The sequence below is a fragment of the Caretta caretta genome, chromosome 11 (assembly GCF_965140235.1).
Source record: "Caretta caretta isolate rCarCar2 chromosome 11, rCarCar1.hap1, whole genome shotgun sequence".
Taxonomy (NCBI): Eukaryota; Metazoa; Chordata; order Testudines; family Cheloniidae; genus Caretta; species Caretta caretta.
This window is the reverse complement of record NC_134216.1, coordinates 5,037,884-5,064,904: the sequence shown is the minus strand read 5'-3', so window position 1 is coordinate 5,064,904 and position 27,021 is coordinate 5,037,884. Positions and strand designations below refer to the sequence as shown.

Below are 27,021 nucleotides of genomic sequence, written 5' to 3'. Positions count from 1 at the left end.
TATACAGGTCTTTAAAACTGCATACTTTGATACTCTGTCCTCCAGATCTCAGAAAATGTTACAGGTCTCTAAAATGAGATCCTCGTCTCATCTAAAATCCTAATTTTTCTTCTGTGCAGCCTTATAACAACAAACTAGAATGCAGCAATTACTTATGAACATTTAGGGATACATGAAACACCTGCATCTTACTATACTCAGGTCTGCTTGTTCTATTTTGTGAATAAGTGAAAATCTGCAGTTTTCAGAAAGCAAAATATTTCCATAAAGGAGTAGGCAGACAGGAGGGACAGTACAATACATGCCTCTGTGCCAACAAAAAGACAGCTGCAAGATCTAATTTTCAACTTATCTCTGGCTATTATTAACTAGTTTTTGCCCTCACAACATCTTTGACTGGCTGACGCAGTGACCTAGTAATAGTGCCCAATACACTAAGAGAGAGACCTAAACCTTAGAACTCGAGCTTGATCTCTCTCTCTCCCCCCAAGTCAACAGGAGTCCTATGTATGGCTACTGTGATACTCCCTTCATAGGCTTGCTGATTGGTTCAAGAGGCAGCTGTGTATATTCCTCATCTGTTAGAAGCATCTCTAGAACACAGTCAAGCTGGAGGTGGATGCAAACTTAAAAAGGAATGTTAAACTTGAGATACATGATTAAAAGTTGTTAAAAAAAAGCCCACAAAACTGTTTTTAAAAGACATTTGTTGCAAGTAGTCAGCCAGAAGCACACAAATATTGTGCTCTCTAAACTAATTCTAATTCTGAATTAATAAGCAATTAATACAGTAGGCAAAACTCAAATAATGTTATAATGCAGTTGTGTCTGTCTTTGGTTAATGATTTATCATCAGACATTTCCTTAACATCTGTGTGTACTCCTGCAAATCTTATCCATTTAGATCATTGGTTCTCAAACTTTTGCATTGGTGACCCCTTTCACACAGTAAGCCTCCGAGTGCGATCCCTCCTTATAAATTAAAAACACATTTAACACTATTATAAATGCTGAAGGTGAAGCAGGGGTTGGGGATGGAGGCTGAGAGCTCGCAACCCTCCCTCTCCCTGTAATAACCTTGTGACCCCTGAGGGGTCATGACCGTCTGTTTGAGAACCCCTGATTTAGACTGTTGGCACACATTCTGTAGAAATGATTGCCTGCAATGAGCTCTCTTGCTTACCCCTGGCATGTATTCCATGAATATAGAGAGTGTTCTTTCGGGGGGATCCCTCAAGCAGCCATAATACTGAACAATTCTTTCATGCAGCAGGTTTTTCAACAGCTGAATCTCACATTCAAGTGCATTTACCTCCTGAAAAGAAAATATTCAGTAAAACTTACTATAGTTGAGACAAAATGATCTCACACAACTTTTAGATTTCTGTTAATAAGACTGACTTTATGAGGGTTTACTCTGCAGTCTGTGTAAAGTTAACACATTTTCTTGTTAGAAAACATCAGCAGTAGAAGAGGGAGAGCAGATCTACAGCATAATCTGAGAAATGTTTTGACTTCTATAAATTCTTTAGGGATATTTTCCAGTTATTTCAGTTTCTTTTGATTTCAAGAATCGTTCTCAATCTCATATACTCAGAAACTAGAACCTGTCAGGTACTTTATTTTAAAATGTCAACAAATTCAAGAGCTATACTGTAATATTATGTTACAAATTTTCAGTTGGATGAAAAATTCTCAAATTAAGTCTTTCTTCGGATATCACTAGAATTAGTTCATAAAAGCTTATCTCAAGTTAAGCAACACATTTATAAATCTAAACTATAGTTCACAATTAATTACATATTTTAGTTTTGTTTTTCCTCCCAGATATATATTTTATTATTTATTTTTATAGCATGGAAGTGGTTAAGGGTGGAAAAGCCACTTATTCCCTGCTGTAAATTTCCCTATACAAGTTCATTAAAAAATAGGTATGATTTAGAATTTTAAGCATTCCAGAGATTCCATATGGAAGCCCTTCACCAAAACTTGGTATTTATCCATCACAGACCACTTGATGTTGCCACGGGTGTGTTACAAGAAGTAATGGCAAGTTTGGGTAACTTCTGAAAGGTAACTACTGCAAAAATGGCATCATGTGGTTCCACATTTACTGTCCTTATGATTTCCAGAGCAAATTGGTTACTTTTTACAATAATTTGTTTTTAAAGCACCAGCACTAAAAACTACAGCTGCAAGTCAATCTTTGTTCTGTCTAGCTCCTATGCCACCAGCAGTAATACAGTCTACAGCTGGAAGTCAGCCAGTTAATTCTGCAGATGATGCATGAGCCGGAATGGAATTCTACTCTCCCCACAACTGTACTGACTATGGAATCCTAATGAATGAAAAGAAGAATTTATTTTTGTCAGTAAAACTGGCAGCTACAACTTGGAATACAAACAAGGAGCAGATCTGGGCAGTAACATGGTGCCGTTTTTACATTTCTGACTGTAACTGTATTTAAAGAAGGACAAGTTCAGATTAGACGTATGGAAATACTACCTGTCAACAAAAGCACTAAAACAATGCTCTTGGGAGAGCAATATAGGGGACCAATTACAGTAGGTTCATTGGCATTGGACTTTACCTATAATGTCAATTTGTACATAACTGCAGTCATATCCATGAAACAGTGTTCTTCATCAAAACATTCTCTATTGGTTTCATTATCAAACAAAGCTAATGTACGCTAGGTTCCTATATTTTTCACTTTACTACTTAAAATAATATTTCTGTAGAATGTACCTTCCATGTTAGATTATGGTTTAGCTTTATAGCCTCAGGCTGTATTGAATTTGATAATATATGTTAGTTTCAGAGAGATATATCTGAAGATGAAATCATGTGTTACATACCACTATAATCATTCAACTGAGTTATGAAGATTTTAATGAAATGGGATGTCTCTCTGTCGTACAGACTCATAGAAGTATATGTCCTCAAACATTCATAAAATTAAGTGAAAGCAAAAAGCAACATCAGTTTAGACCACACAGAAAACCACTCTTAAAGTGATCCCTTTACAAATATTTCTTTCAGGGTCTCTTACCTTGCTTGTCTCTGGACTGTCAGGGTCAAATTGAACCTGTTTAACAGCCAATTCTCTTCCGGTGTCAGCATCATAACATAGATATACTCTGCCAAAAGCACCCTGACCCAGCAGCTTGCCAAGTCTCCAGTTAGTTGGCGCTCGTGGTGCTGAAAATAGAAGTATGTCTTGTTTTTAGAATGAGTTTGTTATTCAGTTGTTCAAGAAAAACTGGAACACAAAAATAAAACTCTTGAAAAAAATACTTTTTTAATTTTAAATTTCCATGTAAAAAGCACGGATTTATAAAATTTCCTCTAAATAGAAAATGTGATCCTGTCAGCTACCTAATAATCTATATTTTATCCATAAAAATACATCCAAACACATAAGTACAAGATACGCACATCTGAGGTACTTACTAAAGTACCTGAAAAGGAGACTAAAATACATTTCATCACCGAAGTATTTTAAGAGTACCCTTTAAAAACAAGACATGATCTACAGCAACTACAAGCATACATAGCTAGTATAAACACACACACCCAACCACCATACTAATTAAGTCCCCTGTTTATCAAAACAAAAAAATTAAGCCCATAGCAGCAAGAGCAAATAAAGTTATCATTTGACTGGTAAGCATCTTACTACTTCAGGTCCAGATGTACACTAACATTATTAAATGTTAAGAAAATTAGTGATTAGTTATAATATAATGTAAGTTATAATTCTAATGTAATACTGTAATAATACTATGGATATGCCTTTAATAACATGTATTTTAGTAATTTTGTCGGTTCTGATGTATTATATATTTAACGAGATTTTTTTAAAATTTTCCTTTGAAGACTGTAATGTGCCTTTTTAACTTACAGCGGCTAGGTGGGCTGATGTCCATTACTGACAGGGTAGGATTGTCTATGTCACTTCCCCTTCTTCTCATTCGGTTCTCCTCATACTCTGGAGTAAAGGTGCTGCTCCCACTGCTTGTACTCAGGGAGTGATCGGTGGGGCTGAAACTGACTGGAGACCGGAAGCTGTTCCCCTGGGTCCTTCTAGCCCTTGGAAAGGTTTTACGACCTGTAATGATGCACAAAGACTACCTAGAATACTGTACCATGAAGAATAAGTACTAAACAATATGTGTCTGTATACTGCATTAAGTGTGCACTGAAAACAAAACAATTCAAATCTTCCATAGAATATGATGAAATGATAATGAAAGTTACTGGTTTAGCCTGCTGAGAGGGAAAGTGTGCAGAATGCCTACATGTAGAGCTCAGACTTAAACTAGCTTAATGACTTAGTCCAAGACTGGCTAGCTGGGAGAAGTGCATAAGTAACATCTGCAATTCCTGCAAACAGTTTCATAATTAAGTGACTCTTTCTACTGGTGGTTTGAAGAAAATGGAGACAAGTTCCAAAGGCAACAATACTTCTATCTTCACTGCTATGAGAGGCTATTATCTATTCCTGGAAAACAGGCCAAAGATACACTAGAGTTCTAATGGCCCACCTAGTGAGGAATCCTCACACAGAAGGTGTTTAAGTTCAGATGAAGATGAAAGATAGTCCATAATGGACACTACGGGAATTACCTGCCTGTAGAAGTTTCTTCCTGTCAACCACTAACTGATGGGAGCTAGGAAGAAACTTCTACAGGCATGGAAGCATGGATTCCCTCCCCTCTTTTTTCTCTATCTAATGTAACTCATTATCCAAATGTCTAATCTTGTTTTGAAATACAATACCTTCCAGCAATTAGTTCCATAGGTTAATTAAGTTAACAAGTATTTTTGAGTTTTAAATTTATTGCTTTTCAATTTCATGACCTATCCTTCTCCTCTTTTATTATGAGAATCAGTAAACAGGAGCAACAATTTAGCTACTCTATGCTATTCCAGATTGAGTAACAGCGAAGTCTATTCTGGGTAGTAAAGTATCACAATTACTCATGGCATTCATTGTATGTTCTGTATAGTTTGTGCATAGGCTTTTGGCAGAGATGGTTTCCATGTACAGCTGCTCCCATGATTCCCTAATACTGTAATCTACATCTTCACAGGAGCTGGGGCAGCTCAGCATCTTTGAAAAATCAGGCTACTTTAATTTAGGTGCCTTGTGGTAGGGTGGTGCCCCACCCCCAGGCAAGATTGGGCTACAACAGGCCAGAGCGGCTGTGCGGAACGGCAGCCAAACAGAGAGGGACTGTGGGGGAGCCAATCAGTGCAGAGCAGAGGGCAGCCAATCGGGGCCAGGCTAGACTCCTCTATATAAAGGCTGCCCAGGAGAGGAGCAGGGAGTTTCTCCCAGACCTTCAGAGGGGAAGGTCTGTCTCCTGAGCTAAGGAGACCAGCACCTTGGACAGCGCAGTGCTGGGCAGGCTTGGGGTGCGCCCAGAGGAGAGCTCCAGCCCAATACCTGTCAGACTGCAGGCCCTGACCAGAAGGGCCTAGAGGGGAAGTGACCCAGGGAAGACGGACAGATGAGCAGAGAGAAGGAGGATGGAGAGGCTGACACTAGAGGGTCCCTGAGTTGGGACCCAGAGCAGTAGGAGGGCCTGGGTGTCTGTCTCTCCCCCCCGCCCCTTGTACTGCACCTGGCTGTGGAGGAGTGGCCGTGACAGACTGCAACTGGCCCTTGAGCAGAGGGACTAGACTTTGGGGGTTGTGGTTGGCCACTGTGGCAGAGGCGAGCTGGAAGACTGCTGTTAAACCCCCCTGGCCCGGAAGGGGGTAAGGATGGACTAAGGGGCACCGTCTGAGGGCAGTGACCAGAAGCAGACGTCGCCCATCAGGGAGCAACGTGGCTCTGGATATGAACAGGGGAGCAGATGATGAACGGGACACCACTGGCACAGGGCGCCCTGCAGAGGACAGAGCTAATTCCCAGATGTGCCAGCGGGAAGTGCTGCAGTGGTGAGCCCCAACCCCGTCACATGCCTAAACACAGATTTGTGACTAACTTTAAGCATGCTTTACATTTATTTCAGAGAGAACACCTGTTTGCTTCTCCAACATTTTCAGATTATATTTGTTAACTCTTTCAACTTTTTTTTTGAAAAAAGAATAAATATTGAAAATGTTACTGTCCCATACTCACCATCATTGTAATCTTGGTGATGATATGAAATATGATACCTTCGGGGATAAGTCCCGCCTTTTCCAAATTTCTCAAATATTGGGATATCATAGTCTATGGGGAACAAAGAAAATATTATCATACATTGCAAAATTAAACACACGAGGAAAAATTAATAAAACAAACCAAATTTTAATTGGTCTTGCATCACAAGTTTTTAAAAAAGCAACCCTACACTTAACCCTGAAGTGGACTCTTGTATAAAGAGACTTGTAAACTGGAAGGCTGTGCATATAAAGATCAGCAAATTAACATTCAGCCTACTAATCATGTTTTAGTCCCTATAAATGATAAAACAGCAAAACAATAAAAAAATAAATTTAATTAGATATCACATCCACTCAAACATGCTACCATCTGTTTCTAAGCAGGCACAAGATTACAATACCAATAGAACAGAAAATTATGTCTTAGTAGATTTTTTTCCTTCGATTGGCAAGTAAGCTTTTTCTATAAAAACCTTAGTTAGTAAACTATCTGGAGCGGCAGCATTGTTTGTGGGAATTTTCTGCCTGAAATGTTAAAAGCAATCTCCTGTTTATGCTGAATGGAAAAAAGATTCATGGCACTTTCTGTAAAAATATCTAAGACATCTACAGACTTCATGTGTATGGAAACACTGCATTCTATTCATTTAACGTTCAACACATAAGAAGGGTTTGTCCTAGCATCCGTAGCTAAACCCCTCCCTCACTGGTGTATCCAGTTGTCTGCCACCCACTACCCCATAGGTCACTGCATGATTCCTATCATAAGCAGGGCTGGTTGCACCACCTATTAAGGTTGTCCAACACTTCTCCTTATAAGACCCTGTTTTTCAGTTTTGTACATTGCCAAACTTTAACTATTTGGGCTGACATTTTCTGTGCTGGTTGTCTGCCTCAGGCTCAATTTGTCTGGAAAATTTCTGCCAAAAGGGTTTAGATGTTTCTGAGAATGAGGCTCAGAAAATATATATATTTTGACCATGTTAAAAAATTCTGGTGACTTTCTTTGAAATGCTCGAACACCTGCATGCTTTGGAGCAGGTTCCTGAAATTTGGCAAGGAGCAGGAGCGGCCTTTGTTTCAAGGATGTGTTTTTTGCCATCTGGTAAAAAGGCCACTCAAATCTGGCTAAATTATAAACCTTTACAAAAAAATTATTGTTTTCACATACTCAGTTTAGACTTGCTAGCTAAAATCTCCAAAGATTCCATCCTCACTGAGCATGCTCCAGCCTCTCAGCTCCTAGCACTGACCAGACTAAACATGTATCATCCTCACAGATTGACTGAGCATGCTCCAACCCAGAGCTACAAAGGCTGGGTATGGAAACAGAGAGCAAGTAGCTGGTCTCTCCTGTGCTCTCAACTCTCCTGCTGGCACTCAGGCAGTGTGAAGGAGTAAGCTGTCTCATTCGAATGCAGAAGAGACAAAAACCGGACCATGAGGGAGAGACAGGAGCAGACTGGAACAAGTGGCCTGGTGAGACAGGGATTGGCAGTGGAGAAACTGGAAGTTGGGGAGGGGATAGACTGGGAATTGGGAGCTGGGACAGAGTTGGTGAGGGAAACGGGAGAGGGGTAGAAGGAAGAGCTGGTAGCCAGGTACCTGAGTAGGGAACACTGAGATTAGACGAGGAGCTGGGGAGACTGGGACCTGGAGCCAAGGAGGAGGTGGGGGTGGGGATGGGAGGCTGAAATTGGATGAGGAGCCCAGGGAGAGAGACTGAGCCAGAGGTGGGGCAGGAGAAAGATATAGACTGTATGAGGAACCAGGGAAAGACTATGATGAGGGCTGTCTGGGCAATAAGACTGACGACAAGGAGCTGGGACAAGAAAGGAGGAACTGGAGCTGACTGAGCAAGAAGGTTGGAATCAGAAGCCAGGAGTGGGGAAGAGTCAGCACTGGGACAGGTTGGAAGGAATGGGGTAGAAGAGGTCAAGCTTTGAAGTAGGCCAAAAGAGGACATTCTCTTCTAGAGCCTGGAATGGAACCCAAGATTCTTGAGTCTCTCAGTTTCTGCTGTCAGCAAATACTTGTCAACCCCACTGCCAAAGTATGTGTCATCTTCCATTAGTGCTGCTCCACATAGAGGATGATAACCTAATACAGCTATCATTTACTCTGTTAGCTCAAGTGGCAGAGATGTGGTGATCTAAAGGTTCAATATGATGCCACCTGATGGAATTAGAGTGTGTAAGTGTAATTTCATAAGTTTTAAAAAAAAAAATCTTTAAAAATTCAGATTGTAGAGTCAAGCACACAAAAGTTAAGAAATGCCAGAATTCAGGTTGCCTGTGCAACCTTAATTAAGCCCCCCTTATGTGAATGCATTATGACAGTCTTTAATGATCAGATCCTATTTTTTCCATAGGACACTTGCCTCATTCACTACACCTGATAGACCTACTCTGGGGACAAATTAGGGATGTGCAATGAAGCAGGCTGTTGGCTGTAGGACTACTGCCTCATTTGTTGTAGAAGTTGGAAGGTATGCAGTGACTGAGATAGGAAATAGCAGGAAGAGAAAGGAAGATCCCATGGTTAAACCAGTTGAACGCTGCCCCAGAAAATTTGATTCTATCGTCTCTGCCACAGAGTTCCTGTCTGATGCTAACCAAGTCACTTACACCAAGCTTTTCACAGGTGGCCACTGATTGTGTCATTTTCCTGGTGTCTGCCTTCAGACTCTGGGGTCTGATTTGCAGAAGTTCCGAACACTCACAAATGCAACTGAAGTCAACTGGAGTTGTGCTTCAATATAAAAACTACTACATAATACTAGTTACTCTGAAAAATCAGGTCCAGGCACCTCAAATTAGGCACCCAAAATTAGAGAATACTTTTAATCCTAATCTGTGCTTCAGCTCCCCATGTGTAAAAAGGGGATAATATCTTGTCACCTCACAGCAGTTTTGTGAAGATTAATTAATAGATGTTTGTGAAGCACTTGGACACTATCGTGATGAGTGCCAATGAAAAACCTCTGACAAAATTAATAATCCTGCTTTTACAGAAGGGTTTGAATAGTGTGCACTAAGTAAGATCTAGGACCATATACTGAACAAAAAGGATCAAACAAAATATTGAATAGCTGCCCATTAATTGAGCATTGTCTATTCTGTGCATTGAATGAGGCATGGGACATGTGGAAAAAATAGTGAAATAAAGGCTCAGACAGGTTAAATAAATCACCCAAGGTTACACAACTATTCACTGGCAAACCGGAACTATGGTCCTGGTCTGACTCCTAGTCCTGTGCCACCAAACAAAGGTGTCTCTCTTGCTTTTGGATGAGAGGCAAAATTATCTTCTCCTGTGACCCAAAAATCCCTTGGTGCCAATTGGCAGACAGTGCAGAGGGTTTCACAGGGATCCCATGGGTATTTGTAGAATAGTTCACCAAAGGGTGGTATGTGAGGTCTCTATTGAGACCCAGTAGCCACTGGTCATTATAATCAATGCAAAATGTCTGTACTAATTGGATAATACTTTGCAAAATCTACAAGAGAAGAAATCTATAGGAAGGAACAAACTGAAGGGGGATATTCTTGTTTATGAATAAAGACAAAAGATTGGTCTGGCCTATCTTGGAAGTCCAAAGGGACACACTGAATACTTCACCTAGGAAGCAAACTGACAGCATTCTTGTCTCATGAAAAGAGGGTCATAGCCAGCCAGGCTGTAAAGCACTGCAAAGATTCTGGGTGAGCAATACTCTACAAGACATGAGTATCTTAAGTTTAGGCTCTACAATGTGTTATGATTTTATTTCATTTGTAATTTGTTTTCAATACTTCTACTTGCTACTACTTGATTCTCTATGCTTTGTTAAATAAACTTATACCTGATTTCACTATAAACAAATCTAAGTGTTATGTGTTAAGCACAGCACTGATCTGAGGTGAAACTGGTAAGCTGAGGTGTTTTGAGTCTTTGGAAACAGCAAATCTGTGAATATGGAGAGTGTTCAGCGGATGAGAGGATGTACTGTAGAGATGCCTGAAGGGTTGAGGTGTGCCAACTACTGACCTGTAGAGGGACAGCGGGGCCTGTGAGGTCTAGAGGCAAGTGCTTGTATGGCCATGGCTGGTAGCGCTGGGGAGCTGAGCCATGGCAAACACAAACAAGGTTTCCTCACACTAAGGGAAGGTGGTAGTGAGGTGCCTCAAAACCCTGGGTACCCCAAGGAAGCATCACATATACTATGTACATGCATCCTGAGACATGTTACTTACAGCTGGATGTATCTGGTAAGACTAAATGGCCCCAATAGATTTACCTACCTGAAAACTCCTGGTGGTTATCTGGATAGCTCTGTGCTCGTGGCATCCGAGATTTGGGGTAGCTATCTCTAGAAGCGTAAGACAACATTTTAGATGCTCTGTTACTGGAGAGTCAGAGTAGTCAGGCAAGCACTTAAGTTTTACTGTTTTATAATTGTTGAATTATACAGTACAGTGTGTGCTATCGTAGACATGAATGGGACTCAACTTTGAAATACCAAAGCTTGTAGACATCAATTACAATGGATGGATCTTGCTTGGGATAGGGAGGAAACGAATGGCACTGCTCATTAGTACAGACTCTTAGTAGACACAGCAGTGCCAATGAAGCCACACACGAGCTCGTGCTTTGCACCTTCATGGATAAACAAAATCAAAACATCAGTTACAGGATATTAATTTAGCAAGAATTTTTGTAGCCTATTTAAATATTTTTTGCCAAAGAAATGCAGAGTCTTGCAGCTCTCGGATTTCCTTTTTCCTTCTGTGAAGCTCAAGTGTTTTCATAAAAAACTTTAAAAAGCAATTTTATTGAATTAAGGGGTTTTTCATGTGGTCAAATTTCTTACCTAGAAATTTGTCTTTATGTAACTCCCAGCCAGACAGAACAACCAATTGCAGTAGAGCACTTTCATAACCATACCACCCCAGCATCTTCCTTTTCCAGATAAGAATTTCTCTAGTAGGCAACAGAAAATGGAGACAAGCCTAAACCCCTGTTAGGAGTCCTTGAACAAAGTAAGAGGCAAACTAAATGAGGATGACAAGAGTCTCTGGATTGGTTGAGGCAAGTCAAAAAATTTCTATGCAAGAAACTTTTTCATAGGATACTTTCAGTCTACCAATCAAGGTTAATTGGTTTTCTTAGAAAAAATCAAAAATTAGGCAAAAAATGAAGGCTGTTAATCAATCACAGTTAACTCATGTGATTAACTCAAAAAAAAATCACACTGTTAAACAGAATACCAATTGAAATTTATTAAATATTTTGGGTGTTTTACTACATTTTCAAATATCTTTCTATTACAACACAGAATATGAAGTGTACAGTGCTCACTTTATATTTTTTATTACAAATAGTTGCACTGTAAAAAATATTTTTCAATTAACCTCATACCAGTATTGTAGTGCAACCTCTTTATCATGAAACTGCAACTTACAAATGTAGTTTTGTTACATAACTGCACTCAAACAAAAGAATGTAAAATTTTAGCGCCTACAAGTCCACTCAGTCCTACTTCTTATTCAGCCAATCGTTAAGAGAAAAGTTTGTTTAAATTTACAGTAGATAATGCTGCCCACTTCTTGTTTACAATATCACCTGAAAGTGAGAACAGGCATTCACATGGTACTTTTGTAGCTGGCACTGCATGGTATTTACATGCTAGATATGCTAAACATTTGTATGCCCCTTCATGCTTCAGCCACCATTCCGGAGGACATGCTTCTGTGCTGATGAGGCTAGTTAAAAAAATAATGTGTTAATTAAATTTGTGACTGAACTCCCTGGGGGAGAACTGTATGTCTCTTGCTCTGTTTACCCACATTCTGCCATATATTTCTTGTGATAGCAGTCTCGGATGATGACCCAGCACATGTTCGTTTTTAAGAATACTTTCACTGCAAATCTGACAAAATGTAAAAATACCAATATGAAATTTCTAAAGATAGCTACAGCACTCGATCCGAGAATCTGAAGTGCCTTCCAAAATCAGAGGGATGAGGGGGTGGAGCATGCTTTCAGAAGTCTTAAAAGAACAAACACTCTGATGCGGAAACTACAGAACCCAAACCACCAAAAAAGAAAATCAACCTTCTGCTAGTGGCATCTGGCTCAGATGATGATAATGAACCTGTGTCGGTTCGCACAGATTTGGATAATTATTGAGCAGAACCCATCATTAGCATGGATGCATGTCTTCTGGAATGGTGGTTGAAACATGAATGGACATATGAATCTTTAGCGCATCTGGCATGTAAATATCTTGTGACACTGCCTACAACAGTGCCATGCAAATGCCTGTTCTCACTTTCAGGTGATATTGTAAACAAAAAGCAGGCAGCATCATCTTCTGCAAATGTAAACAAACTTCTTTGTCTGAGTGAAAGCTTCTGGAAAGTTCAAATCTCAAAAGTTTTCAAAGATCCTTTTGTGATACTTTGACATGAAATTGTAAGCTAATTGTCTTTCCCAAAAAATGGACATGAAGAGATACATGCCTTAACTCTAAGTAGTTATAGCCTTCAAAGTTTAAACAATGTGGAGTCCTTGTGGCACCTTACACTAACCAATTTATTTGGGTATACATGGGCTATAACCCACTTCATCATATGCATCCAATGAAGTAGGTTATAGCCCACGAAAGCTTATGCCCAAATAAATTTGTTAGTCTTTAAAGTGCCACAAGGACTCCTCATTGTTTTTGCTGATACAGGCTAACAGGGCTACCCCTCTGAAACTTAAAGTTTGCAGTCTAAGATGTATCTGATCTTCAACTCCAAGGTAACCATATTCAGTATGCCACTGATATCAAGCTAGATTTCAGAGTGACTCACATACCCCATTGCTGTGCCACTATTTTGACTCATGGGACTCCAGTCTAGTTCTGAGTCCACTTAGCATGTGTTCCTGGACACAGCAGTTTTTCCCTACCGGTATAAACATTTGAGAAGCGGAGATAGATCAGAAGCCCCTGTTGTTGTCATTCTCTGTCCCATGCTCCATAAGCACAAAACAAGCTGGGAGTGAATCTCTCCCCACACTTTTTACCCTCTTCTAGCCCTGCATTGCTAGTACAGGAAAGGAGTGCTGTTGATGTTTTGACAGTGAGAACAGATTAGAGGAAGAAGTTCCTGCGGTGCTTTGGACATGGGAAGTTAGTCTTTTGGCTCTTGTCAGAGTGGAACAGGAAGAGAGCAAGACTTTTGAATGGATATTTAACTCCATGAGCGCTTCAATCATCAACAGTTAATTACTGGCAGGATCACAAAACTTTACAGCAAATTAAATTACAAGACAACACAAAGGGAAAGCATGGACATGTTTCATTTCTGATGACAATGCAGAAATTTTGCACCATGTGCTGGGTTGAAGAATTTTATTTATTTGAGTTATGATGTCTACCCACACCTTTAACCATCACCCAAAATTTAAGTATATTTTAGGGTTTTTTTCATGAAACCTGTCATTATAAAGTTTTGATTCAAACTTCCAATTTCAAATAGATTAATTTTTACTTTCCCACAAAAGAGAATAAATGCCCTCTCCACAACCATATGGTGAGACCCTCTCAGATCATCCTTCAGTTTCCAGCTCCCCGATTATTTTAAATGCCGGAAAAAATGGACTTTGCAGCATGCGTGGAAGATAAGTCCTTCCACAATGATGTCTTCATCAAATAAGGAAAGGAGGCACAAGGAATTTACCTCAACTATGACTGGCTGTTCTGCCAGTCTGACTGGTTCAACATGGGAACAACCATCCATTTCAGGTTGGTGGATCTGTGGTTCATAAATGTGTACTAATAATTTTAATTAAGTATTTAAACTCCACACCTCCAAATATTAGACAAGAGTGGCACAAAATGACAAAACCGAAAGCAAATTTAAAACCAAACCAAGATAAGTTGACTGTATCTGCTTGTTTCTCCTGTACAATGATTTATTTCAGAACAGAAAATATTCAACTTAGCAAATAAGAAGTCAGTCAGTTCATCTGGGAAATGTTCAAATTTTGTTTTATTTATAATATTTGGGCATGTAGGTGGAACTGAAATGTTCAGTAAAATGTGCCAACAATATAATCTTATGTTTTGAATGGATCTTTATCTGCAATGACTATACACAACTATCACTCACCTTTCCATTTATGTTTGACTGTTTGCACTGATTTATCATCTGTGCAGTAATATTAAGCACAATGCTGGGTAACCTATTAGTAGAATGGAAGTTTCTTGCAGATTATGCCAAATTCTAAAGTGGATGTTTAATGGAGCTGTTCATGGCTGTGGAATACACTCAATTTACAAACAAGACAACGATGTCCAGATTTACAATAAATCTCTGTGTGCAACAAAAAGCAGCAAGTCCAGAAACTGATGTATTAAATTTCATGCATCTTCAAAAATAACAGGCTGATATGGCACTCTTCTCTTCTGTGCATCAGTAAGCAGTTAAATCCCAATAAGTTATATTGTTTTTGCTTTTCTGTGTGTGTTTGAAAAAAGTACACCTAGAAATTGTTTCTGAAGGTTGACTTACTATGTTCTGTGGTCAGTACTTTCAAGCAATCTAGCAGAAAAAAGTGCTGAATGTAAGTAGTTCTTACCCATCCAAAGGACTGTCAAGTGAGGGGCAGCTTCCTGAGCCAGAGTTTTCAGGACTGCTCAAGGACAATGGATCCAGCATCTAGTAAGTAACCATAAGAGAGGGACTGAAATTTTTTTTTATTGTTGATGGTTCTTTGCATCACATTTTATAGCTCAAAACCCTAACATACTGATCATAAAAATCAGCAGTTATAACTGATGTGGCCGAAGTCATATTGTATGGAGTCCTGCTTGTTGAAAAGCACTCTGGTGCTCTTCTCCCACCTAATACAAACAGTGTTTGTATTTAATTTACAGTGTTTAGGAAATAGTAAATTATAGCAATTATGTTAAAAGAAATGTATGTAGTACACACACAAAGAGAGGAAGTATTTCCAACACCTATATTAGATTAACAAAATTGCTTGGTCTCTATCTCAGGCTGAAATTTTTTGGAAAATATGAGCAAAAAAATTAAGCTACTAAAGATAGTTAGCTGTGGCAATGTTTCAAAAAATTTTGTTTTTTAAAGAAACGGCTCCAGGAGAAGGAACTTGAAATTTGGAAAAGAGATGGTTATGGGGTCAGAGGTGTGTCTTTTGCTGTGTCGGTGACAATCCAGGTTACATGCCCTTTTGAGTGGCTGGTCCAGAGAGGATAACAGTCTACTACTTCTACCAGCTGAGTGAGTTATTCCTATAGATTAAATGGTAGAGGCATATGCTATAGAGCTGAAGGTCCTAGGTTTAAACACTGATGACTCATGCAGGTGGTTGTTACAGTTGCATGTGCTATAAATATTTTACGTTTTGGAGTGTTCATACATGCAATCCTTGGTCTCTAATTTCCTGTGAGCATTTGTGTACTTGAAATGTCTGAGAGGCATCAACTGACTTTATGCAGGCCAATGGTAATGATTATTATGTACAGAAATGGGCTGGATCTGATCAGAGGATGGGTAGGCAGCGTTGTCCAGAGGACAGGGCCTGGCACTGAGGGTCTGGAGATATAAGTTCTACTCCCAGTTCAGACACTGACTTGCTGTGCAACTGACAAGTCACTTTCACACTATGCTTCTGTTTTCTCTTCCACTCTCTCTCATCTCATCTCATTGTAAATGCTTCATTGTAAGTACTGACTCTTACTACTTGTGAGTACAAAGTCTTCCTGTAGGGGGTCCTGATCTCAAATGGGGCAATGAGACACCACTGTAATAAGGATAAATAATAATGGCCCAGATGTGAAAAGTACTACATATCCCCTTTTCAATCCTCTGAGCTATTCAGACCCCACCCACCTTTTCCATCAGTATCCAGATAGGATATGATATTGAGAGAGAGAGCAGGAATTCTGGTAGATTCTAATAGCTTCATTCTGGTGGAATAGTTGAGTAACAGACTGATCAGAGGAACAGAATGACACGCCCCTGTGCACCTGCTAGAGGAAGGTGGTAATGCTTACTAGGTTTATAGTACTTAAACCATTATAGAAACATTAACTGAAAAGCTGATAGGTGGTAATTGGTAGGTCAGTCACCATGCCCACAGTGACATTTAATCAAGTGGAAATGGAAAAAAAAAAAAATTTACTTGATCCATGCTTTCTGGAATGAACTCTCCTTCACTATTGATACTAGTGAATGATCCATTTCGTACGACCTGGTGCAGCTCATCTGGAATGTATCCCGGGGGAGGTGAACTCCTATCACGTGTATTAGATCCTTTTAATAAAAAAAAGGCAATATTGGAGAACAGTTTTCTTGGACTGGAGATTAAAAACAATCCTCTCCTGCAAAAAAGCTTACTATGGTATTTTTTCTTTTTGTAAAGCACAAAGTTTGCTTCTACATCTACCATGATTTATTTCACAGTTTTTAAAAGCTGACTGTTGCTCTCATGGAGCCTGATACTGCAAGGTGCTGATTTTCCAATGGCCAAGGATTCAAAAAACAACCGCTCCTCCCCCCCTCCCTCCTCCCATTAGGCACCATCAACTAAAACTTTAATGTCATCTCCTAAAATTTAATACTTTAAAATGTATTAAGTGACAAAATAAAGCCCAAATCCTGCTCAATGGATGTGGACTCTGCTCATGCGGAGCAGCTTCCAGGATCAGGTCTGAAGACGACAAATTAAGAACTACTACACATCATAGGTAGGATTGCTTAAGAAAGTCAATCTACATATTGAAGGACTGGAAAAGTGTATTGGGGTACTTGAGTTTACCATGATTAAAATTAAAATTTCCGTTGTTTCTTATAGCAGAGAACAAGAACAGTTCAGTTTACTAAAGAGGGTTTAAAGGTGACTGCAAACAATCCACTACCATCACATCACTATGCCCTTAGTATGCTGGAGAGGGTTCCAGAATGATTCTTTGGGATAAACCCCCAAATTAATTGACTCATATTATATGAAAGTGTGTGAAAGGAATGAATCTTAAGGTGCACTTCAGACATCTTCCTTTGTCCCCACAGATTAGTATATATTTGTTTGTTTTCAGTGTTAGCTTTAAGGATAGAACTTACTTTTAAAATATGAAATTCTCCTTTACATCCTCAATAACCCAAAATTAAGGGCAGTCATAAGCTTCATGGGGCCCAGAGCTAGCTGTGATCACTTTCTCCTTTACAAACATTCCTAGACCTGTAGTCAACATTCTGTGTTTCTCCTGGCGTTTTTGGTGCCCTTAACTTCATTAGAAGAGACAATATAATTCTAAATTTATAATCTGGGAATTGTGTCCATCTACATATCCGTCTCTGGATAAAAATTTGCCTCTGCCAATGTGCAAGCTAATCTGGTGCATTCTAAATCTTGCATTTAGAATGCACCAGATTGAATGTACTTTTCCACTGTACAGCACAGGCATATAATTCATTAATTCCCAGCACACCAGACGACTGGATCTAGATTTCATAAGAGAGGAGTATTTACTGATGCCAATTCTCATGATTTTTATTGACAACCTCATGAACTTTTACTTAAAACCCCAGCTCCTGGAGTCTTATGAGGATGTGAGAATTTCAGCTTTCACTAAAACACACAACAAAAAATGTTTATAACCATCATCAGTGCAGAGAAGAGCTTGAAAACACAAACCCTAAAGACTTAAAATCCAGAAGGCAAATAAAAATAATCCAAAATGTAAAAAAAAAAAAAAAGAGTACTTGTGGCACCTTCGAGACTAACAAATTTATTTGAGCTTCACGAAAGCTTATGCTCACATAAATTTGTTAGTCTCTAAGGTGCCACAAGTCCTCCTTTTCTTTTTGTGAATACGGACTAACACGGCTGCTACTCAAACAAATCCAAAATGTATTATTTATTTTAAAAAAACTCATGATTTTTTGTGGCCTGACTCATTATTTTAAACCTTGCAGCAGGTACTACTGGGTGTTGTAAATAAAAAGCACATTTCAACTGTATCAAACCAGGTGTGACAAATCGTTACCTAAATACAAAGGTCCTTATATTACATTAACATCTATATTTAATATGGTCATATTTAAAATTTTAAAGAAAAGATGTCTGAATATCCAATCCCAAAATAAAGTAAGCAAACATTTAATTAAGCATCCAACTATCTCCTTAACACAGATGAGTTACAGTGCCACGCTATTTTCTTTTGTTTGTAACAGTGCAATATATACACTGCAAAAATATGCTTACATGACGTGCAAAATCAGAACGTAATTGACAATTAAACTGACAAACAAATGTTACTTGTTCAATTAATTCTTTAGTCACAGAAGACATGAAACCAAGGAATCCACATAATTAAATTTCACAAGTTAACCTCACACTTCAAACTGTGCATAGGAGAAAAGGTTAATTAGTCCAATGCTAACACAGCTGTTTCTCTTAGAGGTACTTTAAGAGCAGCCTGAACAATCTAAATCACCAAACATTTTTAAGAATGGAATCTTGCAGTCAGGAAAATGCATTGCCATTTAAATAAATATGGCTTTGTTCAGAAGCTCAATCCTGCATGTAATGAAGTCAAAGAGAGTACTGACACTGAGTTTAATGGACAGAAGGGATGAGTCTGCAAATGAACAATAAAAAAGAAAATCTATAGGCTAACATTGGGGAACAAAGAATTAACCCATTTGTTAATATCCCAAATCTAATTCTATTACAGGGTTCTTTCAACTATGGATCAATTCTTTTTTTTGGTCAGTCTTTTCTGCACTTAACATTTAGGCAAATTAAAAAAATATTTACCTTTATTTATTTTTTCTTTGATTTTTACAACTAAAAATTATCACCCAACTCATCAGCATGAATAAACCTCAGTAAAAGAAACATGACATCAACCAGTCAATCAGGATTAACGGAGATACTCTCTCAAAAGTATGAGTCTGCAGACAATTTAAAATGAAAGCTCATACACTTAAAGTCACAGGAATATTAATTGCTTTACCTATTACAGACAGCCTGTTTTTCCTCTCTGCCACTCCAAATACTGTATTATCCAAATCTTCCAGTGATGGCAAGGGTTCCATGTTACTCAGGACAGGAACCTAAAAATGAAAAAAATATAAAATAACAAATATGTTTAATTCTGTAGTCCCAAAAGGAGAAGAAATAAAGAAAAACACACTACAGATTTCCAAAAGCTCTTTATGTTACGAGAAACGTTTCCATGCGATATCTTTTTTTGCGTAAGGAAAAGAAGCCAATTTTCTTCAAAGTCCATGTATTTCATATCATTTCAGTTGTTTACTCAAACATTTCTACAACCATGTCTTAAATTACACTGAAATAGCAAGTTATGTTTTTGTTATAATTAGAATTTTTTTCAAACTTGCAATTTTCAGTTTGTGTCAAGAAAAATACACACTCTCTTTTAGCTCATAGAATCTGATGTTTGGATTTCATCTTCAAAGAATCACTATACAAAATAATAATAATTACTTATAATGTGGTATAACTCAAATGACCAAAGTATTATTGTGCTAGTAATGTCCACATAAAGTGGTACTGTGGGACATGACAAAAACCTATTATATCTTCACTGTTACCATTTGTTGTGACAGATACATTTGAACACCTCTTTTTTTATTTAAAGAAAATTTGAAATTATTAATTTAAAAAAGTTAAATGCATTAGCCTCTGAAATTGCATGCCTATGTTGGCGATTTTACACATTTTCCTATTTTAAAAAATATCTTTTGCTGCTGTATGAAAAACCCACACAAAGAGGGTAACTCAAATAATTTAACTCTCCAGGGGAACACAGTGAAAATGACCAAACATGAAATGTTGCATGCATAAAGTAAACAAACTCAAAAAACAGAAAAAACATACTCTCTAATCTCTTATATGTTACTTGTAACAATAATAGATAAATATTTCACAGAGAAGTGTAATTTTTAAGTAGGCAATGTCCCGTTGAACTCTTTAATCTAGACATAAATAAATATACTAATTCATACCTGTGAATTTCCATGTATTACAAGCAATATCTTGAGGCTCTTCATGTGAACACTACGATCTAGCAGTTCAACAGCTTTGTCCAAATCATCCTGTGTGGTTAATGGAATCACCAGCTACAGGGAGAGAGAGGAAAAAAGTTGTCTTAGTAAGGGACAAAAAGAGTAGTGTTGGTGTAAACCCGATACTGTGTGTGACTAAGAACCCCCCAAAAAATGATTTTAAAACCAATTAATATAAACTACTATAATAATACAGCATTGAGACACCTCAGTCAGGCACTGAAGAGAATTAGGAAATAATGTTAAATTTGAATCACAACTTTAACTTTGCCTTCTAGTCTGCAAAGCATTATGAAGCAGGCATTCATAACAAAGTAACAACCATTTCAAAATATACAATGTAACATTTTCTGCAGCTTTAGATACATGTAGCATCTTATAGTATATTTTCTTCATTCTCCTACATAGAAGTATCATAATAAATCACTATACCTTCCCCCCACAGAGCTCATATATAATTTCTTTTCTACATCATTATGTACAGTATTTTGTCACCTCACATAGTATACATTCAAAATACATTTTTTAAAAACAGTAATGTTGTTTGTACACATTCCCCAATGACTTATCTATTAAGTAATTACATTATTCAAGAAAGGTGCTAGACATAAACATTCCTACATGGGATAAATACAGGCCTCACTAGGAAGGCATGAACTGAATTAATTCTTTGCCTAGGCCAGGGTCACAAATTGCCAACTGAAATCCATTTAAATTATAATTAACATTTTTTAAGCCATAACCAGATTTTAATCAAATTAGAATTGAAATATCTCCTGTTTATAAAAAGAAACTGCACAATACTGGTCTATATCAATGGATTTTCCCTGCCCACAAGTAACTATTGTAATGAAATTTGAGGAATGAAACATTTTGCAAATTTGGTTCTATAGCAATCAATTAACTTCCATGTTACTCAAAGAAAAACACAATCAAACGGGTGTGTGTGGAGGTGCGGGGTGGTGTACATTTTAGAATAAAACCAGAAACTAAGCTATTAGTATTTGTATTATGTTAGTACCTAAAACCCATAATCAGGGATTGGGACATCACCATAACGGTCACTGTAGAGATATAAAGTACAGTAAAGACTGTCCTATCATACAATCCTAGAAGATTAGGGTTGGAAAAGACCTCAGGAGGTCACCTAGTCCAACCCACTGCTCAAAGCAGGACCAATCCCAACTAAATCATCCCAGCCAGGGCTTTGTCAAGCCGGGCCTTAAAAACCTCTACGGATGGAGATTCCACCACCTCCCACGGTAACCCATTCCAGTGCTTCACCATCCTCCTAGTGAAATACCTAGTCCTACCTCAAAGACCTTAATTACAATACAACAAGTGGACAACCCCAAACAAATGGTCAGGGGAGAAAAGAGGGAAGACAAGGTAAACAGTAGTTTCTAATATTTATTAGCTTAACAGTGGCAGGTTGTTTCTAACACACTTCTGACTATACCTTCTCCTTTCTCATTTTAACTCAAAAAGGGGACAAGAAGAGCAGAAAATTCATTCACATGCCCAGAGGCAGATTACCCTTTTGTGGGGCCCTGGGCCAGAGCAAGTGGGTGCCCTCCCCACCCCTTCTGCCTGCAGTAGCTCCCTCTGCTGCTCCCCCTTCCCTCATGCTCCTACCAACAGGAGAGCCAGGCGGGTAGGCAGAGCGGGTCACGAGGCAGGGGCACCCATTTTTCTGGGGCTCCTCAGTTGGCTGTGCTGCCCAGAAGAACTAGGGGGAAGAAAACAATTAAGTCCAGAAATGGGACAGAAGGTCCGGCTCTTTACTCAAATGTCCCAATTCTAATAATAGTATTTAACACTTACATAATATTAATCTTTAAATCTCCAAGCACTTTACTGTGAGGGTAAATATCATCCACATTTTACAAAAAGGAAGGGAGGCACAAGAAGAGATTAAATGAGTTGTCCAAAGTCACACAGCAGGTCAGTGGCAAAGCTGGGAATAAAAATCAAATTCATGACCCCCATCCCCAGTCTGGTGTCCCATCCATCAGGGCATGCTGCCTCCCTACAACATTTTGGGCTGTGCCCTCTTCCTTATCCCTGTTTAGACAAATCCCATTCACCTGAGGGAATGGTGCACTGGAGAACCCTGCAAACTCATGGCAGAAGTGACTAACCTTGGCCATTCTGCAACTTTTTAAGCAGGAGGCCATCAGGTGGCCTTCAGTCATTATGAAAATACGTTGGATTTCAGTCTTGAAATGTTCAGCTGTCAAAACCATTAATACATTAGAAACTGAGGATTTAGGAAGGCAGAATATTACCTCATTATTGCTGTAATGCAAGTCCATAGGCTGTCCAAAAGCAACTTTAGCTTTAGATGCAAGATCTTCTAGTTTGACAGGCCTGGGAAATTGTAGAATCCTGTAACACAAAAAATAAATTTTTTGGAGAAATTTTTCGGAGAAATTTTTCACTAATTTGAAAGGATCATTGTTTATTAATGAATTACCCATGAATAATCTTATAACAGGAAAAAGAAAAAACAGTTTACCAAATATTAGCTGCCTGCCTTTCTGGAACATTAATATGCAGAATAAATTTAAAAAGCATCTTCTGTAGTAAAAATTAAAGGAACGCTCACAGTTTTTCATATTTTACTAGGCATAAAATTAGGTCCTGCTAGCTGTGCTTTAGTAATTTGCATATTGCTCCATTCTGGTGAGCACTCACAGCATTAAGTATTCCAGAATCCTGCTCCAACTATTCCAGAATGGAGGATTCTTGTAAATTTCAATAACTTCTGTTTAACAGAACTAAGTAGAACACGGGAGGCAGCTATCACTGAGGCTTGATCTGTTCAACATACTTACTTCGGTATAATTACGCCACTTGGGTGTGAAAAATCCACACCCCGAACGAAGTAGTTATACCGACCTTAACACACACACACACACACACACACCCATGTAGACAGAGCTACGACGGCGGGAGAACTTCTCCCACTGACATAGCTACCACTTCTTGCAGAGGTGGAGTTAAGCCAATGAGAGAGTTCTCGCCCATTGGCTTTAAGCATCTTCACCAGATGTGCTGCAGTTGTGCCGATGTGAATTTGTAGTGTAGACCTGCCCTAAGAAAAACAGGATGTAGGCGAGTAATGGACTGACCAGCAGAAGAGTTAGAATTACATCAATATTACCGCCTTCATTTTAACTGGCTAACAAATTTTCTAGAATCACGAGGAGAGTTTAAAAATACCATCCAGCCACCGCCCTTTTTGAAAGATATGATGTAGTTAAATTGTTAAGACTAACAACATTGACAGTGTTTCTTTAAGTAAAATTCCCTTAAAAATTTCTAAAATGTGGGATATAAACTTAAAGATTTCCTATTAGCTGAATGCCACCAAAACTAAAAGATCCTAAATGTGTGTCACTCTCAGAGCTTCCATTACGTACAAATATCTCTCAAAAAGAAGCTATTAAATTATTTCAGCAGAAGGCCATATAACAGACTTTTCCTTCATCGCTATTCTAAGTGACCGAGGCAGATATGAACCACAAATCCTGAAGAGGAATTCCACTTGAATTTTATGGATATTATGCTGGAAAATTAACAATGGCTAATGGTCCCTTTTATCTGTGTCTTCATTAACCAACATACCAGTAAGAACGTTGTTTCCTCGGGAAAAGGAGGAGAGAAGCTAGGTCATCGTCTCTTTCCTTTCTCACCTTAGTTAACTGTGCAAGCCTGGAACTTTGCTTACTAGAAGACTTTGGCTATCAGTTTAGAATGCCATATATATTATCTTAGGAACTTATGAATAGCTCTGACTCCTCCTTTCTGCCTCCTATTTTACAACAATGTAGAAGCACCATTCAAAATATTTATTTATTGCATAACCCTATGTCCATTGTGCCACCCCATCCTGGTATCTTTGGAACTGCATGTTCTTACACAGAACAGAGCTCAACCTGCATATTGGACGTGGTTCGTCCAGTATCACCTGTTTGCAGTTGTAGCTATGTTGGACCCAGGATACTAGAGGCACAAGGTGGGTGAGGTAACATCTTTTATTGTCCCCACTGCTGTTGGTGAAAAAGGCACGCTTTTACCAACAGAAGTGGGTCCAATAAAAGAATGTTACCTCACCCACCTTCCTTCTCCAGTATCACCTGGGCATTAGCTCCAAATCACTTCTATCTGGCCTGAATAGTCTTAATTTTAAAGGAAGCTACAAGGATGTCTTCTGCATTACATAAAGCATTCTTCCACAAATGATGTGCTAATACATTTCAATTACAATTCTAGACACAGACAGTGAAGTCTGTTAATGGCCAGTAAGAGTACTTCTATTTTTCTAGCCATTTTAAAAGGTGGCCACACTGCATTCTGATTAGCATGGAAGAACTTGCATTGATAGATTTTACAGGCCACTAACAACTGGTGACCAGTAGCACAGGCTTCAGTGTAATCTGGTTTTTTAAAAAGGAAAAGAGAACTGTTGCATTTGCTATTGTTAAAAATAGGATTCTCTATCATCATTATTACTGGTTACATAGTACTGAAGAGTTTACAATTTACACAATGAATATGACCAGAATTTTTGAGGTTGTTTTTTTATTTTGAGTTAATTTTCAATAGTTTAACTTGTGACCACTACTCACAGGAAGGTCTAGGGATTTACAGTAAGAAGCATATTGGCAGGAAGTACTTGGAGAAGAGAAATGAGGCATGGCAAACCTGTTCAGGAACAGAGTTCCAAGCAAAGGAGATGCATGAAGGAGGAATGGCAGTGAAGGAGGAGAGTGGGAGACCTCCACAAAGGGGAGATTGAGTCATACATCTTAGCTTTAATTATGCATTTTAAGCTTTTTAATATCTTTTTGAATATCTGGAAACCAATCAGAACAGCCCAGTTACAAATCTCAGAAGACTTTCCTATAGAAGAATTGCCAGTTAGGATTTTCCCACAAAATCACAGTCAGTACAGAAAGATCAAATCAAAATGTTTCCTTTTCTTACTAATGTAGGGCTTGATCCTGCAACCACTTATTCATATGAGAATAAGTCCCAGTAACTTCACTCGTGAATAAAGTTATTCATGAGAGAGCATTTGAAGAATCAGGTCCATTCTTTGGAATTTACATCTAAGTAAATCCTATTTGACAATTCCTTGACTAATCGAAAGAGTATAAAGCTAACTATGCAATGAAAAAAGTTTTCTAAATCCCACTTTTCACTCTTACAAATATATCAACTTAATAAAGCTTAGGGCTGGAAGAAGTCTCCAGATTAGTCTGCCCTTCTGCACAAGTGCATGAATTGCTCAACTCATTTCTCTGGAAGTTACATTGAGAGTTTGTCTACACATTTCTGGTAATGGAAAACCGCTCTGGATCAGGTATTCCTCTGACCTCATGATCAACATTTTTTTTCTTAACATTTAAACTAGACTTTTATAGATCATTTTATAGATCATTGCTGCTAGTGACTACAACACACAGCATCAGACCCCAACTAGGATGGCAGGCAAATATGGTAGTCTCAGTAATCACTATAAATTCTTTGTACTGATAACAAAATAGCTCTGGTGATCCAGTTTAGATTTTGCATTCTCACTTCATGTACCATGACCATACTGCTTCAACAATTCCTGACCACATATACAAATCTACTTATATTTGAGGTGTACACTCCTTGTTTGTGTAATTAATCTATGCTAGAAAGTTCTATTTTAAAAGCTAACATATGAAGATTTGGTAAGACATTTGCTAATAAGATACCTTTTTAGTTTTAAGAACAGTTTGGGGTCTACATTTAACAGCTTTTAATTAATTTTGTTTAAATTATACATTTCTATTTTCTGCTTATTTGTGCTGACTGTTCTATTTCTCTTAAGTCATGTGTGTACATCAATTTCTATCAAGTACTTTTAATGGTTTCTTTGGGACACTAGCAGAGAAACAGCAATAAAACCCATAAACTAGCAATAGAAATGCATTAAAGAGTTTCTTTTCCTGCCTTACCTTTTTTCACCTCTGTGTTCGAATTTGACTCTAACATCATTCTGTAATGAAAGAGAGAAATTATACATTTTTTAAAAAGCCATAATAGAAACCATTATAAATTATTAGTTGGTGACAAATTCTTACTCAGAAAACCATAAAAATACATTTAACATTCTCAGACATTTTGTTTAATCTTTAGAGGGGCCATAAGGTTTATTTATATTCTTTTCTGCCTTACTGAACATTTTGGCAGAAACTAACACAGACAAGTGGAAGACTATTTCTTCTGGTAAGGTATCAGATATGATAAGTCCAGAAATCCATGAGGATCAAAAGGATGGTTTTGAAGTAAACTAAACATTTGTGAGAGAAAAAACACACATTGGCCAGGAACGGCGAACCGCGGCCACTGGGAGCTGCAGGGGGTCATACCTGCCAACGTAAACAAAATGTCTCACAGCCCCCCAGTGGATTACTCTGATGGGCCACGTGCCAAAGATTTCCGACCCCTGATTTACATTTAGCTGTATTAAAATGCATGTAGTTTGCTTGTGCCCACTTTACCAAACGATCCAGATCGCGCTGAATCAGTGACCTTTGCTCTTCATTATTTACTGCTCCCCAACTTTTGTGTCATCTGTAAACTTTATCAGCAATGATTTTTAGGTTGTCTTCCAGATAATTCATAAAAATATTAAAATAACTGAACAGAACCCTGCGGGACCCGACGAAAAACACACCAGTTCAATGATTCTCATTTCAGTTACTTTTTCAGACTCATCAGTTAGCTAGTT

At 38.3% G+C, this 27,021-nt stretch overlaps 1 protein-coding gene across 1 annotated transcript in view; it reads right to left on the bottom strand.

Moving 5' to 3' along the window:
* MAP3K2 (mitogen-activated protein kinase kinase kinase 2) overlaps window positions 1–27,021 on the bottom strand; it is a 92,542-nt gene that overhangs the window by 14,427 nt on the left and 51,094 nt on the right. Inside the window, exons 4-14 of the mRNA XM_048869189.2 lie at window positions 26,246–26,286; window positions 22,538–22,637; window positions 20,190–20,303; window positions 19,175–19,274; window positions 16,339–16,469; window positions 14,770–14,849; window positions 10,443–10,510; window positions 6,134–6,226; window positions 3,905–4,111; window positions 3,053–3,201; window positions 1,184–1,315 (exon numbers count right to left, since the gene is read on the bottom strand). Of these exons, the coding sequence (XP_048725146.2) occupies window positions 1,184–1,315; window positions 3,053–3,201; window positions 3,905–4,111; window positions 6,134–6,226; window positions 10,443–10,510; window positions 14,770–14,849; window positions 16,339–16,469; window positions 19,175–19,274; window positions 20,190–20,303; window positions 22,538–22,637; window positions 26,246–26,286 (1,215 nt within the window). The remainder of the gene's footprint in view (window positions 1–1,183; window positions 1,316–3,052; window positions 3,202–3,904; window positions 4,112–6,133; window positions 6,227–10,442; window positions 10,511–14,769; window positions 14,850–16,338; window positions 16,470–19,174; window positions 19,275–20,189; window positions 20,304–22,537; window positions 22,638–26,245; window positions 26,287–27,021) is intronic.